This window comes from Ischnura elegans, chromosome 4 (genome assembly GCF_921293095.1).
Source record: "Ischnura elegans chromosome 4, ioIscEleg1.1, whole genome shotgun sequence".
NCBI classification, from domain to species: Eukaryota; Metazoa; Arthropoda; class Insecta; order Odonata; family Coenagrionidae; genus Ischnura; species Ischnura elegans.
The window spans coordinates 100,455,219-100,474,662 of NC_060249.1; the positions used below are offsets into that span (position 1 = coordinate 100,455,219).

Sequence of the window (19,444 nt, forward strand, 5' to 3'; positions counted from 1 at the left end):
CAAAGGTTTCGCTCACTTCCTCGCATAATGCGTAACTTGCATGTAAACCTCTTTTTTGTCGAAAACAATATCTTGTGGCTTTATTCGAAATTGGAATGTTTTGGGCTGAGAAAGAGGGTTCACAGGCCTTTCTGTCCTATAAATTATGCTTGGCGGGGGTAAAACAGTCAAGTTTCATCATCGGTACAACTCGATCAAGTCGAATTGACTTTCAGCAGACAGGGAACGCGTAATTTATACAGTAGAGAAATTTCCTCTCACCAATTCCGTAAAAAGGGTGTGCCGGCCCTCATGGCACAAATGACCTTTGCTGCACCAAACATTATGTTGCATCATGCCATCAATGGGAACTAAATCGAGGGGACTACTGATATAAATCATCGAGGAAAACATGACAGGAGCGATACTTACTGCTTCATTGGTGGGTATGACGCCTGACCATTGAGCGTACTCCTTGAAATATTGTTTCTCTCACGCTGGAACTCGTGGCGACCACGGTCAAATGCAGCACACTTCCATTGCTGAAATAAACCATGAGTAAACAATCCATTTCAAATAAAACTTTTTGGTGACAAAATCGAATAAAAGACTCAGCACTGTGGAAGTTATCTTTCTTGTATAACACAGCATGGCCAACTTTATGGGCCTTGTGTGCAGGGAACGATGCTTGTCCCACTTCAAAATTTACCCATCCCATAAGTTCCGACCATAAACTATGCCTGACTTTCCGAGTCAAGCCGAAGAACTGCAATGCCTACCACAGTCTACCAACTCTCAAGATCGGTAATCCCCGTGGTCAACAGGCAGTTCCGGACTGTGACATGCATAGAGTTTATATGGTGCCGCGCTTTGTTTTCGCTATTCATTTGTCGAAAATCTCGATTTGTCAGTCGAATTCTATTCAAGATAAGGAATATGGATTGTTTACGTTTGTGAATTGGCTTCAGAGGACTTTATTGGCTTATATTTTTTGCATGATATGATTGCATTTGCTTATTAATGACGCATATGCCCTGTGGGCATCCGGACTAGATTACTAACGCGTTTTCATCCATGTATTGCCGCATTCCGGAATAAAAAAATCCATCTACGCCAAATCAAAGAGCGCGTTATGTAATAGTTACTTGAGTTTCCTATTCTAAGTAGATTTGGTAATCCTTTACTCAATATGATTGTTTCAACGCTCACTTCCTACCGCAGCATCCATCGGCTGTTAAGTACTTCTAGCGTATTTCGTCACAGTCTTCACAATGTCGGCGTGAGTTTCAGCCTATTAGTTGTATTTTTGAATGTTTTATTGTGTAAAAGCTCATCTCAACTAACTTTACATGCACAGGTTGAGAAAGAATCTGAGTTAAGTCCATTGCGGCGAGAAATTCCAGCTGACAAACCAGAAATACTCACCGACACCTTCGGAAGAGTCCATACTTATCTACGGATATCTCTGACAGAACGCTGTAATTTAAGATGTGTGTCCCAAATAGATGAACAGACATCGAATTAATATCAGAATAAAACTGGTTAGTCGTATTTTAATTTCATTTTAATTACCAGGTCAGTATTGTATGCCTCGCGAAGGAGTGAAGTTGACTCAGTCCTCGAAGCTTCTCACCACCGACGAAGTTATTCGTTTGGCTGAAATATTTGTCAATGAAGGAGTAAACAAAATCAGACTTACTGGAGGAGAGCCTACTATCAGGAAAGATCTTGTGGATATAATACGTGAGTTGTAATCAGTATTCTCTAATTCTGAAAGTGTTGCCCGATTATTAACAAGCTGACATTTTCTTTGAAATAGGTGCTATCTCTTCGCTTCGAGGCAAACCTAAGGTGTTAATGACGACGAATGGACTGACTTTGACTCGCATGCTACCAGAGCTGTATCATGCTGGGTTATCATCAGTAAACATTAGTCTCGATTCCTTACTACCCGAAAGATATGCAAGAATCACGAGGACAGGGACTAATACTAATTCCAATGGAACTGCCAGTAGTGCCATATGGTCCAGAGTCATGTCTGGGATTGATCTTGCTTTGGAGTATGGCTTCAATCCAGTTAAGGTATGCATTCATTTTGCATTTTATTAATTAAATACAATCTCTATTGTACATTAGTCATAGAAGTATTGGTAAATCTGAGAAAAACCGTTGTAGTCGTTGATGAATGGAGATAATTATAAATTCGATATTGCCTTACATAGTTTCTGTTGTCATTAAATGTTTCCTCACCTTAGCGGAAAATTGAGTGTGTATGTGCCTTGAATAACTCATAACACCTACCGCTCACCCTTTCTGAAAATATATAATTTATTGCCTCAGTACATTGCTATATCCTCTGATAATGTTAGAAGGACAAATTAGTGGCAACATCAGCCTCAATAAAATTCACAAATAATTGACTGCACTACCTAAATTCTAAGAAGTAGCACTGCCATTTACTGAAGAACACCCTTCAGCATCCTGGTAGATGAAGTTTTAAACTTACTGTACTGTTATTGAGATTCCTTATACCAATTTTTTTAAAGGGTAGGGTTACATAACCACAGTAGACTGAGAAATTTTAAGAACCAAAAATTTACGTGCCAATGGGGCACAGCCATAGTGGAGGATTTAGGGGGACATACAGGGGTCATTACCCCCACTCCCCAACTTTATCAAAAAATATTTATTTTTATTAGTTCAATAGTTTTAGTAACCTTTTAAAGGAGACACATACTTTATTACCTAAAATATTAATATTTCATAATTATATTAAACTTCAAGTTGACTATTTATTTCTTCTCCATTGTTAAACTTTTTATCTGTCTAAAATTGTTCAATTTCATCTGTTGTTAATTTTTTATTTTAATTTATTCTCAAACCACCGGATACAGCTCTTATTAGCCATTTTATACCAGGGTATTCAGTAAATGTAACAATTAAACGTGCAAGAACAACCATGCCCTGAACTGGGGAAACCTACCCAGGCGGGACTCGAACCCACGACCTCTTGTTTGGCAGGCGAGGACGTTACCCCGCCACCACCGAGGCCAGCAAAGAAGAATAAGAATTAAATTTCAGGTTCCATAATCCGCAAAAATCATATTTTTTTTATATTTACCCGAGAGAAAACCCCTCTCTCCTGGGGGGCATTTCATACTTTCCGGACCCATATCGATCGAAAATCGGAGGATCCGGGTTCGAATCTTGGTCAAGGCGAATGATTTTTTCTCTGTGGATTTTTCGCACAATTTGTGCATTGCGGGCTACTCCCATAAAAGTTGGCTGGTCCTGGTGTACTTAAAATTAGTCAAGAGCAAATACCTCTTTGTGTTCCAAGTCCGGGCCTGCTTTCCGGCTGTGGCACTGTGCGCACAATTTGGACTGCTTGTGGCGTCATATGCTCAGAGGTCCATAACACCTAGTCTGGTTGTGTCCACAAATACATATCCACAGAGAGGAATGACACCTTGGTAGCTCAACTGGCTAAAGCACTCGACTGGAAATCGGGGGATCCGGGTTCGATCCTGGTCTGGGCGAATTGTGGATTTTTTGCTTAATAATGTTACTTTAAAGTTGCACCACTGAGCCATGCTAAGAGTTAATAATGTTTTTTTGCATGTGTATGTATTAGGCACATTGCGATTCAAGTCAGCAGTTCAAATATTGCGCCTGACAGAAGGTTAAGAAAAGTACTTTTCATTTCATCACGATGATGAAAACAATTCATAAACACAGTTACCATGCTGCCAAACTATAAATATCAGCTGTAATAGATGTAAATCAGTAACTTGGTATCTCTTTATATCAGGAGAAAGATTTTTAGCCTTAGCAAAAACAGGGCTAGATTAATGCACTTGTGGGCTCCATGCATGGGTGCATGTGATGGGCCCTCAAGAAAGAGGCTCAGCAGTTTCAATTGCACAGACAGAGAATACACTATAAGAGTCCATTCAAAGCCTCAGAGGCCATAAGCAATATCATTTAATGGCATTTGTCCTGTGAGCAAATTAATAAAAATACTTGGTTATTGGTCTATTCTCCAAAAGTATAGGATTAAAGTTTGATTTGGAAAATTTTAATGTTGCTATTTGTTTCACTTACTTTTATCATTTTTTGTCATACTTAGATCAACTGTGTGGTTATGAAGAACTTCAATGAGGATGAATTGATTGATTTTGTAAGGCTTACTGAAACTAAGCCCAATTTAGAAGTGCGCTTCATTGAATTTATGCCATTTGGAGGGAATGATTGGGGTAGAGGACACAAATTGGTTCCATTTGCGGAAATGCTGAAAATTTTGCAGACAGAATGGCCTGACATCACACGAGTTCCAGGAGGAAAGAATGACACTGCCAAGGTAAGTACATTTTATTTTCATTGAGTGTTCTACTTGGTATGAGATGGGACATATTAATTTTTCAAGAAAGCCTTTAATTTTGTTGCATAAGTAAATATAATCATATCTATTATCTAATGCAGCCTGGTATCTTTTGCCTAATATTACATTTCACTCAAAGAATAATGTAGCAATATGCATTACCCTAATGGGTTCTCAGCTGAATGACTGGGAACAGAGGTCACTCTTTGCTTCTCTGTCAGACAGTACAAATATTTGTGCTAATTGACAAGGCAAGTGTAGGAAGTGAATATAATACTGATAAAAATTACTTGAGTGAAAGATGTTTACTTTCTTGTACAATGGACATCGTTTTCAGTCATGGTTTCTTCAAACCATGTGCTGAAATTCCTTTTTTGTGATTATAATGAAAACTTAATTTTGTGGTGGGCTCTTTTGCTTCAGGTGTACCATGTGCCAGGTTTTTCTGGTAAATTTGGATTTATAACATCAATGACTGAAAATTTTTGTGGTGGATGTAACCGTCTCAGAATTACTGCTGATGGTAATCTTAAAGTTTGCTTGCTTGGAAGTGCTGAAGTATCATTGAGGTAGGTTAATCATAATTAACTCTTTTTTGAAAAAAACTTATTGCTTCATGTTAGTCATTAATTCTACTTACTGCTTCTATTCTTTTCGAGTTGCGGGATTTTTTTACCTTACCCCTCTTGTGAATTCAGATGAAATTTAATCTTTTGTCAAGAATTCTCTTTTATGCGTTTTCTTTTTTATTTTTGGGTAGAGATGCATTGCGAGCAAATATAAGTGAGGAGGATCTCCTATTAACAATAAGGGCTGCAGTGTTAAGAAAAAAGAGGCAACATGCTGGTGAGTTTAATTTGACTTCATCAATTTTTTCTAGTTTTGTTTTTATTTAAATTCATATGTTCCATAAGTACTTAAAAGCATGAAAACCTAACTTAATCTGTTATTTATTCAATTTTGTTCATTTCAGTGAGTACATATATGTTTTTAATAGCATTATTTCTTATTTCTAATTGGCAAATAGTTATTAAAGGCAAACTTATGACTTATAGTCGGGCTCAGAATAGCTCAATCCAAAGAATTAAAATGGAATACTCATTTTTATATACATATATGTTTCAGTATATATTGGTCAATTTGCAGCAGGGAATTGTTCGAAATTATTAAAGAGACTCTATACCCAAGTATGAATTATTAGCATGTGTAATTGACTCAAATGTATAGGCATATATGTCATGTCATTTTTCTAGCTCAGCCATATGAAAACTCTTGAAGATTTGATGTTTTAGAGTTTTTCTTAGTTGGAAAATTTAAATTAAATTCAACTCTAAAATGCATTCTTATCTTACGTTATTATATTATTTTTTTATTTTGGAATCCTTGGTGTAGCACCTAAGACTGAGTCAGAAAAGCATCATATCAAATGTTAAACTTAACTGTATGTTGCCCATTAAGTAGTAACATTTTGGCTAGCTCAAGGTTAATGTTTTTTTAGATAAATGTCTAAACAGCTGTCAAACTTTGTCAGTCAAACTTTGTGTTGAAAAGGGAGGAGGGTTAATAATCAGTAATTTCTATAACAAGAGAATGTATGTACAAGCAGTGGTAAAAATCATTGCTTTCATCAGCCATGGAAACAACTTTATGAGCCAGGGAATTTCGTGATTGATTCACTCAAAGATGTAACATGTATGAGCAAAAGGCATAAGGGCAAACATATATTGCTCAAAAGGTTAAATATTTCAAGATTATGATTCCTGAAACTTTATTTTTTTGGGATGCTGTGCTTTGTACTTGATATGGTTTTGGTTGACGCCTATTGATATATGAATTTTCTGAAGTTTTGAGTAAATGTTTGGTGCTCTAGAATGCATCGGTCATTTTCAGGGATGAACAACCTCCCTTTGATGAAAAACCGGCCAATGATTCTTATTGGTGGATGACTACTATGTATGTATGAATGGTAAATTATTAACTTAGTTTTGAATTTGAAGTTGACATGCATTATTATCTTCAATTTATTTTTTTGGCTCCCTATCTTCATAAAAATATTGTGTTGAAACCATTGTTGAAAAAGTGTGTGTGGAATGTTCAAAGTGAAGTCTTCCTTAAATTCAGTGATTCCACTAAGTACTGATGGTAAACTTAAATTCTACTCATAAAATTTTTTTGTGTTTTAATAAGTACGTACGCTCTTGTTATCAATTTGCTTGCTTGCTCACCAGGATAATGTTGTAGTTAGATTGTCATCTACTCTGGCTTTGCAGAAACTGATAAGCAAAGGAAAACATTTTGAGATTAATGTTAATTTTTTCAAAGGATAATTAGTCATTATTAAAGAAATTTTGCCTGCAATCTTTTAGTGTGCTCTTTAAAATCTCATAAGTGTTACTATTGCTATCGGTCTTGTTAGCTGCTTAATTCAGCCCTAAAAAGCAGACCCACATTCCTGGTGAAAGGTCACAAAATGAGCTTTTAAAATGTTGTTTCAGCAAGGGAATAGTATTGTGTGTAGTTGTTTTCAGGTGGGGAAGAATAGGAGGCGGAGGAGGCTGAGGGGGCAATTTGGGGATCTTGCTAGGGGTGTGATTAGTGGATGATTTGATCAAAAGTTAATCAAATGAATGGTAGTCAAGATTATTTTGCATTCCCAAAATAATGCCATTTCAATTCATTAAATGAAGCTGCATGTCTGTGGTGAGATTATGAAATTTCTTTCAGAGGTGGTTGCATCAAATACAGCCCTCCATTATGCATTTTATTTAGGTTCTTGAGTGCTTCATCCCATGTTACAGGTAAATAATTTGTACTATGTATTTTCCTATTATCCATTAGCTTATTTCAGACTTAAATAAAAATTACCTTAAAGTTTTTTTATTCATCTACAAATATTTCTGTTACACATTTTTGTTCGATCGCTGAGTCTCATGGGCGTTATACGAATTGTCACCCTTAATTTCTCCCTCTCTATTTAATGTTAGGAGGATAGAAAAAGAAGGCTTCACATGGATAGAACATTTTGGTGGGGAAAAGGGCAAGAATATAGATGAGTGCCAGACCCATCATCCAGTGGCACAGTGAGGGGGGGTTTTGGGGGATAAAACCCCTCCCAGAGCTCAGACAATTTTTTAAGTTTGACCTATTTTATTTAATTGGATTAATATTACTTATAGAATAGTGTAAGGATTAATAAAATATCCCTCATAAGCCCGTAAAACTCACCATTTTGAACCATTTATCTTAATTTTTTCTGGCGGTGGGCCCTCCCACTTACCCTGGCGGGTATGCATACCCCCAGACCCCTCAGTATTAGTTACGCCTGAAACCCCCCCTAGCCTTAATTCCTAGCTACGCCCCTGCCATCATCCAATGCTTCAGGAGCCATCTGCCATTATGGCAGAGTAAAGGGAGAGCAACGGATTGCTAATGTTCTACAGGGCATGAATGAAATGCATGGTTGATTGTGCATGTGAGTGTGTAACTTTCGTTAAAAGTAAGCGAAATTGGAGTAGCTGTGGAATGAGTTAGTAAGGTGAGACATACATTAAACTAATTAAATGAAGTCAAGTTGATTTTTCTTCAAACAAAAGAATTTGAACCTTTTTATTGACATGCAAAACAAAAAGAAAAACATTACATAAACATCAAAAAATAGGTAGTCTTTAAACAAGATAGTTCAATGGAAAAGAATGTCAAGAAATAGCCTCGTGTTGATTTTTGAAAGAAAAAATAAAAGAATGTATTCCTAACCCTATTGTAATACTATTTACAAAAAAAATTAATAGGAAGCAGGGCTTACAAATCCTGAGGCATTGAACGGAGTAATGAAATGGAGAAAATCAGTAAATCGTCTTTATGAGTATCTCAGTACAGCTTTGTAAGTCTGTAGGAGATTTGTTTTACAAAATCGTAATTTTAACACTTTCCTACTGGGAATGGGGTTGCAAAACCAAGTATTGGCTGGGGTTGGGACGGGAAAGCTTCATCAGACTGCAACTATTCTAGGATTTCTTTTAGGGGTGTGGGCAGGACATGAACAATACTTATCTGAAATGGTTGGGTGATCTAAAAGATGGTGAAAGTGGTGGTGGTGGTGGTAGCAATGATATATTTGGACAGCAGTGTGTCAATCTCCTGGGCATGTTGCGGCATCTGTTTCTTTAGCTGATGCACAGATCAGAGAGAGGCGGCTGTGTGGATTTGGATTTTTCTGGGACTTTCTTCTGGGCCGTGACAATTTCTTTTTGTTCTCATGCACTGACTATTTGCCCCTCCCATCCGTACCTTGGATGCTTGCAATCTCCTCTCCAAATCCAGATACGTGCCAAGCACGACCAGCTTGTGCACAAACTATGCTGTCATACCTCTCTTGTGCAGGATGGCAATGTCTTTTTATACACCTAGGGAAATTAAGGGGGAGAAGGAAGGAAACACCTTGACTCTTCGTATAGGCAAGGGGTGTCTTCACTTGGGCCACTTCTTCGCTGGTGGGTAGTTGCAGGTGAAGGAGGGATTAAAGGAATACACCATCTGCACTTACAATTAGCCTCCTAGCGGAGATGAGGGTTGAGGAAAACACATCACTTGAGTCTTTTCACCTGCACTTAGCTTCAGAGTGTAGAGTAGTTGGGGAATAGAAGAAAGATGGGTGGGGAAAGCATTCAAACTACTCATTCAATTAATGCTTCTGTGACTCGCACACCATGCCATCTTATCACATTGTCCCACGTTCACAGTTATTTTACAGTCTGTCCAAACAGGCATGGTTACGATATATCAATCCTGAGCAACATAAAGAAGTTGCCCACTTTCATATTTGTTTATTTTGGTGGAAATGTAATGTTCTTTGTGGGTTGAGTATTTATCTACCCAAATTTAGGCAAATACTTGGGGATTGCAGTAAATTGATGTAACATATTATTAATGTTTTTATTTAAGATTTTTTTAGTGTATTCATTCATTCAAGTTATTATGATTTCCAATTCTCGTTTTTCAGGGGAAGAATTTGGTGAAGGTAGAAGATCTAACCTCCAAATCAACTATAGAGTAAACACTAACATCCTAGTGGACTCAAGGATTTCAGTTATTTGTGAACTTTTATCAAAGCAAGGGCACATTTTATTTGGATACCCATCTACATTAAAAATAGGCAATCATTCCATGAGTAAAACTTTGTTAGGAATTCATACGTTTCACAAAAATGTCGCAAATGCTGGCAGCTGGAGGTTTTCTTCATATTGCCACCATAAGAGCAAGGTGCCAGCTGGCATCCTTCATTGTAAATGTGGGGAACCAGTGTGTAAAAATATTGATAAGTTTGCCAAGAAAGATGGATATCATATTTTCTTCCCTCATTCATCAAGTCATAGGTGTTACAGTTTGATTCATTCTCATAATCCTTGTGCATCTTCAAAGTGTTCTGACATAGCAGAAAATCCCAAAGAAATCATTTTGGAAGAAAAATCTGCGATCTCTCCAAGTGCCCTTCCCAGTGCCAAAAATGTGGATAATCAGCTAATACATAAAGGGAGACTTTTTAATAAGCTCCAACTTTGTGAGACAAAAGAGGAATATCGTAAACATGAAGAATACTCTTGCAAGGAATCTTGCCATTTTACCTCAACCAATGTTGAGGATAACAATATTGTTCATGTATCTGATAGCAATATTGATGAAGAGACTACTTCAAGCATTCAAATAGCTAGGTCCATGACGAGTAATTGTTGCGTAGAAAAGGAATTAGATGAGGCAGGTGGTTATGACAAGGGGCTGACCCATTTGGATGAGAAAGGAAATGCTCGAATGGTAGACATAGGAGGGAAAGCATCGAGTTCAAGAGTGGCTGTTGCTCGTAGTGTCCTCTGGGTTGGAGAGAAGGCTGGGATCCTGATCCGAGATGGAGGTATAGAGAAAGGAAATGTATTTGGAGTGGCAAGAGTTGCAGGCATAATGGCAGCAAAATCAACTTCTTCTCTGATTCCTTTATGCCACCAGGTAATTACAATCTAAGAAATCTCTCTTATTAAACACATACTATGTGACACTATTTTTAATGATATAGCGTGAATATTTATGAATATTTCAACTGTAAATATTGCTATGAAAATTTGTTTTAGCCCTTCCTTCACATTGGAGAAGTTTATTTTATACTTATTGCAGCAACAATATCTTCAAAAAGAAAATAAAAAAAATAAGTAGCAAGATCAGAAGGCTAAATGTATGATTTATGAGGGAAGTGATATACTTGGATTTGTTTTTATCTATTCCTTGATTTTTTTAGTGTGAGAATCCAGAGTTCTCCAATTTTAGGAACTATGGCATGTTACATAGCTTTGCCACTTTAGTAATGTTGTGGATTCAGTTACTTGTGAGATAACATACTATTAAAGGTAGTAATAAATATAACCTGAAAATCATTATGTAATAGCTTTTAGAGATATAGGAGTGAAAAGGAAACATTTGACATAGATCTGAAACCTAGAACCAGGACCAAGAAATGATTTTAGGAAGCGAACTGGAATCAGGACTGAAAAAAATTCAGGCCAACCCATCCTTAAGTTTTAAAGAGTGGAATTTACTTTAGTATTTTTCATTTATGAAGACATTTTTTCACCACATCTCCTAAGATTTTTTTAAATCATGTGTTAAGTTTGTACACAATTCTTGTACGTAACTTTTTGCACAGTCATTTCAGTGATATTTTATGCAAAAATCTAACAGTATAATTGATGAGTGAGCAAGCTACATAGTGCAATCAATTGAAAATCTTTATCCATCAATCATTTTCCATAGGTTGCCCTTACTTCCGTGAAAGTGGACCTTCGACTTGATACAAGGACGTGGGAGGTGGTCACCCTGGCACATGTTTCTTGTGAAGGAAGTACTGGAGTGGAGATGGAAGCATTAGTAGCTTGTTCCATTGCCTCACTGACAGTTTATGATATGGTTAAAGCTGTGGCTGGACGTTCAGGAATGGCAATTAGGGAGACATGCCTCGTTCTCAAAGAAGGTGGTCGCAAGGGTGATTATCTGTATGGTGACGGTGGGTGGGGAAGAGAGTGGCCCGACTGAAACACTTATGTTCCTGCATGGTAGCATGCATGCTTCACCTCGGTTGCATTCCAAATCAAGCATGGTATGCATCAAGATAACCATGCCAGAAGAGTCATTCAAAATTTCTGACCTGCTTTGAAGCACTTAAAGGGCAATGCAAAGACTTGTTTACCATACCTAGTTGCAAGGGCGTACCCAGGATACAGGGGGGGGCAAGCCATGGGTTTTATGAGATTATTAAAAAATAGTTTTATTTTAGTTACATATCTTATACTAATATATATATATATATATATAATTTTTTGTGGGTTTAAAGGAAATTTGTTGAATACTTTCGTTTCAGTTCTGTACTGATTTTGCTTAAAGACTTTTGCAATTTTTGCTTCTAGGGGGGGCAACTGCCCCCCCACCCCCCTGCCCGTCACTGGGTACGCCCATGCATAGTTGCTTGGTGCTGAAATATGTGTTCTAAATGACTTTCGAATTTCTGCCTTCATAATTGTGCGCAAACATTGGTTTGTCACTACTGTTAAAAAGTCCCTTCATCAAGTACAAAAGAAATATTTATTTGAAGCAATGATGCATTAGTGTGTCTAATTATTGCTCTGGAGACAGTGGCATAACTAATTGGGGGATGAGGGGATAGTTCCCCCCCAAAGCCTCAGAGAAATGTTTTCCCTGTTGTGATGATTTCCTGCAGAGTAATGAGTGAAACCCAAATTTTAAGTGCCAAAATGATGTAAAATGTATTTCCAGGCATGTAATTTTTTTATCTTCCGCGACCCCCGCTGGCTGGGGGAGTTGTTGTCACCCCCTAAAGCATATTCCTAATTACACCACTGTCTGGAGATATCCACTCCAAAGCTGGATTTGGAATAGCTCACAGTGCTCTAAGGTGCATAATGTTCAATTTGGAATGCACCCTTGTATTTGAAATGGTGTGAATTGAAATGATGTCCTTGTTTAATGATTTATTGAATGAATGTTAACTTCCATCTCTAAAACCATAATTCCTCTCCAATTCTTATGACACAATAGGGTAGACACAAAAGAGCTTTCACAGACTATGAGAAATATGGAGAACATCCGTCATAATACTCGGGCATTGTTTTGCATAAGGCTTTAATATGTTCCAATACTGTTTAATATTTTGGAGTAGTTTAAGTGACAAAGATAAGTCAATGTGAATTTTCAAATTCATTACTTCTGAATCAGGTGGCTAGTGTTTGTGTCCGTCTTCAGAAAACTTTGGTGATCGGCTACATAAACTTTGGTGATCTACGCTCAATTTAAAAGACTGTAGCTATTAGCTGCTGAGAAAGAGGGAAACATTTGTGCGATTGTGCATGCTGAGTATTTAAGATTCCATGATAAACTTTCATCAGTATCTATTCCTCTTATATCTGCCAACTGCTAGAATGCAAATTATTCAAATGCCCATTAATTTCTTGTGGTGGACAATGAAAAGCTGTTTCATCATAAAACATCTATGTAGTGATACATATTGAGAAATATTGGTTGATGAAATGAGTCGGTAGGTTGCATGAATTTCAATTTGAGTCTTCAAAATAGAAAAGTTTTATCATAATTTGGGCCTTTTAACTTTCGGGGGAACACTGTAGTTCAACTACAGAACTTGGGGTGTATTTTTTGGGATTCAAAATATAGATAAGAAACAATAAACATTTGAAATCCTTGGGAAGTTACTTCAAGAGCTAGCAAAATACTTTATTGTACAAGGTACAACTTTTTCTTGTTTTTATTGTGTAGTATATTATGCCGTATAGACTGAGGTTAAATTTTAGTAGCATTTTTATAAAAAGGAAATTGTTTGTTATAGAAATCTTCCAGGGTGGGTGCAATATATTATTCTGTCTTCTAGAATTAGGTAAAATGTATCGAGCATCACTTTGCATTCAATGAAGTGCTCAATCCCTCCAAATCTTTATAAGTTTAAGTTTTCTGTCTAGGCTGTAGCCAGTAGTTTTTCAAGGGATTTAAAACACCCCAAATTTCTGGAGGTTATAATATAAGGGAGGTTGGCCCGAGAACTGAAGTATTTGTCATTTTCATAAAAATTTCAAAATATGCTCTTCTGAATGTACCTTAAATCAACTGATAGCCACATAAAATAAAGCTTTCCATTCTCTGCTTCCTGGAATTTGCAATTAAATAGTCAAATTTTAAAACAAGACGTTATGGTGATAATGGTCAGATATATAGGATTTCACACAGAAAATGTTAATTAATGATAGAAAATACATGTCAATTTGCCAAAAAACTGATATAATGTTTGTTATACCATATAAATTGTGATAAAAACAAATTTAGAGGTGGTCATCTGAGTACTCTATGAATCAGTAACTGATGAATACTGTCATTGAAATCAAATTATGTCAGTTACATTATAATAATGCTATGATCAGCCCAAACAGCTGGGCAAAGTGTTAAAACTAGAAGGATTAAATCATCTGCATTTTCTACACCTCTACATAAATCTTTACCACTATGCATGTCACCTATGATTAAAAGATATTATTTTTTCAATTATATGGACAAAAAGTATTATGTTTACATCACACAGTTACGATCGCACCTCCTTACGGAAAACCTCCAATTATGGAGACTACTTACCTCCATGAACCCCTCTCTTCACAATTAATGTTCTGGCGATGGCCATGGTCCATATCATGCATGCTATATGAAACATATTTACCTTTAAAAGGAAAGGCTGTGTGTTGATAAAAAACAATACACCTTATGTGTTCTTGAGAGAAGTAGGGTGAACTTGAAATGTGGTGTATTCAGTTACATAAAATGCAATGAAGTAAGGATATTGAAATGCAGTAAATATTTGGATTCTACCTATTTTGTTTAACAGTCCATCCATTCCATAGGTTGTGATCCCTCCGTAGGTTTCTTTAATTTTTTATTTCCATATGTCAACAAATGAAAATTTGGGAAATATGAATTTTGCTGTTGAATGCTATTAATTTGAGTTCTCATTCAAATGATGTTGCCAAAAGATGGATTGCATTTTTCATTATTCAAAGTAGGGCTAAATTAGTTTCAGGTCTTCTCTAGTTCCCCATACTTTCAAATAGTGTATACTGTGGCAACACACTTGCTATTAACACATTCAGCACTGAGTACATCGATTTACATAGCCCCATCCAAGCCAATCTATGGACCACATCAATCGACTTACCAATTTTTCTCCAGTTTACAATAAAAAAATGGAAACGATTCTAATGACTTGTGCTAAATCAGTTTCACCTTGAATGTCTTAATCTTGTCTTTGTTTCATTGTTTTGTCTGTTAAGGAATTGCTATTATTTTCCTTCTCATGAAACCAATCGCAATGAAAGTAATGTAAGCTACAACCGAAAACTGCTTTCTAATGAAGAAAGTCCTCCATTTATTTTTATGACAATGCGCACACTTTTCTGCTAGAAAATGCCACTGGAAATTCTACTTGATGTTAATGATGTTAAATTATTTTTATAAAGGATTTATACTTTTATAGATATATATGTTGACATATTTAAGCATTTTAAAAGTTTATGTTCACTGTTGTACCTTATCCTTGATTTTGTTGTAAATAAAATATACAGGCTCAATGCTATTTGCTTAATATTTTCATATTGTTTAAATGAGTGAATCATAAAACTACTACTCTATGTAAAATATTTGTGTTGGGACAGCCTTGATCCTAACTTGTAGAGGAATGAAAAACCTTAAACGACAAACATATTTGGATTCAGGATTAAGCTGAGTTCATCTCTCCAGTCGCGAAATGTGTGGTGAAAGCAATGGCCAGAGTTTCCATGCGATCACCTGGCTTACCTCTTTACAATGATCTGAAAATTCTGACATTCCCATCACTGTTCATACTTTACTGAGCATCTTTTGTTAAAAATAACCCTAAATACTTTCCAAAAAATAGTTCTCTTCATAATCAATCAGAACCACCAATGACGTTCACCTCAAAGACTACCCCAGCACTTTCTGCCCAAAAGGACCCTTATTCTCCTAATCAAAAATATACAGCAAATTACCATATAATATTAAATGTCTTCCACCTGTACCATTCAAGAATGCTCTGAAGAAATATTTACTGGGAAACGACTACTATAACCTGAAGGATTTTATATTGGGCTCTTGAGTAATCTTTGTCAATCAGTCTCAAAAAATTGTAACTTTTCCTTTAAACTGTAAAAATTGTAAATATTCCAATACTTCATTTATTGTAACTATTTTTTTACGACTTCCAATGTCACCAGTACATGTGATCTCTAGAAACAATAAAAATAAATATTATTAAACACTCAAGCATGCGAAGGAGTTGAAACCATGTCTCTAGTCCATCTTGAGTTCTCTCAAAATTTGCAGAGTAGAATTATTTTTTTTTTTAAGTGCATCTGGTGCCACATTCCTCCAGCCCCTCCCAAAGCAACAAATCCCCACCCCTGCTGGAGCAAATAATGCATTTTAAACCCCAATATTTTTCTCTGTAGAGCAACTTGCACCACATATCACTCCATTGGGCAGCCTTTATGAAACATACCAGAGAGTTTTAAAAGGTCCTAAAGCCAAAAGATTCAGAGTTTAATTGGACCGTGCAAATTCGTTTTTTCCGGTCAATTTAACTGAATTAGGTTACAGTTAAATCAAAGTTTCAAGACAACCAATTCTGCCAAAAATGAAAATTTCTCAAAGTTTTCAAGATCACTGGACACAAATTTTTTTCCTCTTTGTACTCAAATTATGTCGTACACTCATCCATAATATTTTTTTTAAATTAGTTACATGGACATAGCCTGCTGTGAAAGTGCAAAGATCGTGTTTGAAAAATAAGTTTGACAGGTGCCTATGTACCCAGACCCGGAACTAGGGCAGGGGCATGTGCCCCAGGTGGCACATTTAAGAGGAAGGAAAAATGTTGAAAGTTTATTTAAGAAGTTCTCTAATTTTGCTAATTAAACTATTTAAAAATAATTATTAATGTATAAATTAAAAAATAAACATTATTAACATTTCTTAATAGCAAACAAAAGGTGCTTAATTTCATACACCGCATCTCAAAAAATAACTTACCAAGGGAGCGAAAGGGGATCAGGGGAGAGGGGGGAAACTGAATTTTGCGCCCTCCTTACAGAACTCCTAGTTCCGGCCCTCATGAGTGTACCTTCCAAAAAAATTACAAATATGTACTTAACCAATCTTTAATATAAGCCTTTACTGATTAAGAAACGGAAATACAGTGCCAATTAAGATGATAAATATCCCTTTATACTAAAAACCATCACTGTCACAAAGGTTTTAAACAAGCACTTCTCAGTTTTCATCCATAGAATGTTTCATGCAGTCCATTTCAAGCATCTTGTATCAAGATGTGTACCCAAACACCTCACACTACAGTAACGTGCACCACATGGAATGCATGTATAATTGCTTGGGAATCCACACACAGAACAGAAATGTCTCTCTGGAAACTGTGATGGAGGGGCCTGAGCTGTTATGTAATTGTGTTCTTGAGCATAAGTCTTCTCCTCTTCTATAAGTTGAGCAAAGCTTTTCTTGAACCTAATACATGAGACAAATCAATATATGAGACAATTAACTATTTAGTGATTTTAACACATATATGTATCAAGAGTCTGTTCCACACGGCATAAATCATCCCAGAATATATGTACTTCGCATGACATTATTACCTCATCATGTTGAGGTCTTACAATTAGAGACATACCCGAGTGGTCACATACGGTCACACCTATTTTTCAAGCAACTTGTTTCTCCTTCCCAAGCAGTCGAGCATCTGCTTGTTATTATTACATGTGCCTAGAAAAATATTTATTTGCCTTTTCAGAAATCTCCAGTGGCTCGAATTATTCATAAATTTCGACATTTATTAATAGTTTAGAAATATAAAAATTATGCAAACTTGAAGAAACTGGATAAAATAATATGCGATTGAAGAATATTTTTCTGTGCACATATGTGACCACTTTCATACGGCTCTTATAAGCAAAACCATGAAATGTACCCGAGATATTTGATACTCGTTGCCCCAAGCCACTATTTGTCCATTCGCAAGATATAAAATCATACGACTAAATAAGAGAAATGAGAATACCTTTGCTTGTAATATTCGGCACTTCTAGTCTTTTTCTTTCTTCCAGTTCTGGCGTCCAATGTTTCTTGAAATTTTGGGACCTTTTTGCTCATTACTACAAAATAAATTGAATTAATGGTAAAATTTGCACCAAAACTTTAACACTAGCGTCTAACCTAAAGGTAAGTACTACTTACGTACCCAAATCGGCATGAGGATCTTCGTGGAAGTTATCATGTTCAAGTGACTCCAAAGCTTTTCTGGCTCGTCTCATGCGAGCCGCTTCATCCAACACCCTCCGCTGACCACTATCCTTCAGCCTTCCTGATTCTCTGGTTGCCGTCATTTCAATCATTCTGACAAGTTTACAAACGTTCGTCTCTCTGAACACTATATGCAACTGGTCAACGACGTACTCAATATCCTTTATCTGCCAACGGAAAGCTTATTTGATCCATAAGGTCATCTATGCGCGCTCTTAGAACTCCTAATATATCAGCAGAAATGAAGAGATGCGTGTCATCGAGGTCCTGAATTATGAATTTTCTTCCTAATGCAACTGTATCGTCCAGATGAAGAAGAAATTGTTTCATGGCATGGTCACTGTAAAAGAGTAAACAAATCCCATGCATATCAAAACTAAGAAAATTCTCAACTTATCACAGGTTAGAAACAACAATAACTTAGTGAGGTAACACAAGTCAATAACTTCGTACACAAACCATTCGACAAGTATCCCTTTCGTTACGTTCACCATTCCTCCGGAAAATCACTTCCTTCGCATAGTGAAATCTGCATGTATGGCAAATATCCTCCGCTGGATGTAATTAAAACTTATCAACAGGTGAGCGATACGAACTAACACCGCAATCCTGAATCTCTAGGCTATTCACCGCTTCTAGTAAATGCCAGCCATTATCCAGTTGCTATACCCCTTCCACAAACGCGAAGGGTTTTTCGACTGTCAATTCTTTCTTCTTACGCAATTAGCGCCAATTTGAAGTAAAGTAGTTCCACATCCTGTCGAAGTCTAATACCTAATAAATAAAATAGAATTTTGAAAATGGATTCTATGAGATCAGAAATTATTTAATTATATGTAGAGAATTATATCCCGCAGAAATATGAAATGAGGCAAAAATTACAGCATCGAATAAACCAAACGCTTTGTCAATACCTACTTCTTGGGAAGTGGCCTTGTATTTAATGGTATATAACAGGAGATTAGGATGATCCATTACTTTGTCTACCACTTTCTTTCCAATTGATTGCCTTAGGCCTCGTACTCTATCAAAATGCACTGATTATATTTGTCATGAATACAGCCTTACCAGCATCTTAACTCCTTTGCGAGGGACAAATTCCATTAACCTCCCACCTCATGAGAGTAGTTACTAGCAATAATATTGCTGCTTCAACGATATAATACAATAGATTACATATTAAATTCGAGCAATTAACAAGTCTAACTCACATTTTGCCTTTTCATAACCAAGTATGATGAGCAGTGGGTAATTATAAAATTTCTAAATACGCACCTATAAGGCAATTACTACTAGGAAAACTGGCACTGGTTAGACTCGACTGACCTTGAATTGGTAGGAGTCCAAGAGTTAATTTCTTCCTACCCCCTGAAATGTTGGGAGAATTCAACACCAGGAAACTTCCAACTATCAATTTGCCAGGAAAGTCTCAAGTCCTCTATAGGTACCCCAAAATTGTATTTTAGTTCATGAATTGAATGGCTGATATGGTAAAATAATTTTTGTATGAATATAAATTGATTGTAAGCCTCCAATATACTTATAATAAGTAAAATTTCACAAGGACCCCTAGCTAAACCACTCTAATGTGTACATGTAGAGCTCTAACCTTCTTGCATTTCAAAAGAGCAAATATAAGTACCTAAA

General features: G+C 36.4%; 3 protein-coding genes across 6 annotated transcripts; 1 reads left to right on the forward strand and 2 right to left on the reverse strand.

Annotated features, from left to right (window-relative positions):
- The first annotated feature begins 833 nt into the window (after nt 1–833).
- LOC124157838 (molybdenum cofactor biosynthesis protein 1) lies at nt 834–11,673 on the forward strand. 4 transcript variants are annotated; one of them, XM_046532876.1, is made up of 9 exons: nt 834–1,258; nt 1,337–1,469; nt 1,555–1,722; nt 1,799–2,061; nt 4,109–4,339; nt 4,784–4,929; nt 5,121–5,206; nt 6,251–6,326; nt 9,360–9,443. In XM_046532876.1, the coding sequence occupies exons 1-8, from the start codon at nt 1,169–1,171 to the stop codon at nt 6,304–6,306; spliced, it is 1,173 nt and encodes a 390-aa protein (XP_046388832.1). In that variant the 5' UTR covers nt 834–1,168; the 3' UTR covers nt 6,307–6,326; nt 9,360–9,443. The 4 variants fall into 4 exon arrangements, with proteins under 4 accessions (XP_046388832.1, XP_046388829.1, XP_046388831.1 ...); XM_046532873.1 differs by lacking the exon at nt 6,251–6,326 and adding an exon at nt 11,156–11,673 and having other exon boundaries at nt 835–1,258; nt 9,360–10,357; XM_046532875.1 differs by having other exon boundaries at nt 835–1,258; nt 6,251–6,313; nt 9,360–9,460.
- Nucleotides 11,674–12,196: 523 nt separating this feature from the next.
- On the reverse strand, nt 12,197–17,929 carry LOC124157839 (zinc finger HIT domain-containing protein 1). The gene is made up of 3 exons (XM_046532877.1): nt 17,736–17,929; nt 17,556–17,649; nt 12,197–17,002 (listed from the first exon to the last, which is right to left on the reverse strand). The coding sequence occupies exons 1-3, from the start codon at nt 17,887–17,889 to the stop codon at nt 16,777–16,779; spliced, it is 474 nt and encodes a 157-aa protein (XP_046388833.1). The 5' UTR covers nt 17,890–17,929; the 3' UTR covers nt 12,197–16,776.
- Nucleotides 17,738–18,291, reverse strand: LOC124157841 (general transcription factor IIH subunit 5). Its single transcript, XM_046532878.1, has 2 exons — nt 18,257–18,291; nt 17,738–18,137 (listed from the first exon to the last, which is right to left on the reverse strand). The coding sequence occupies exons 1-2, from the start codon at nt 18,289–18,291 to the stop codon at nt 17,951–17,953; spliced, it is 222 nt and encodes a 73-aa protein (XP_046388834.1). The 3' UTR covers nt 17,738–17,950.
- Nucleotides 18,292–19,444: the final 1,153 nt, after the last annotated feature.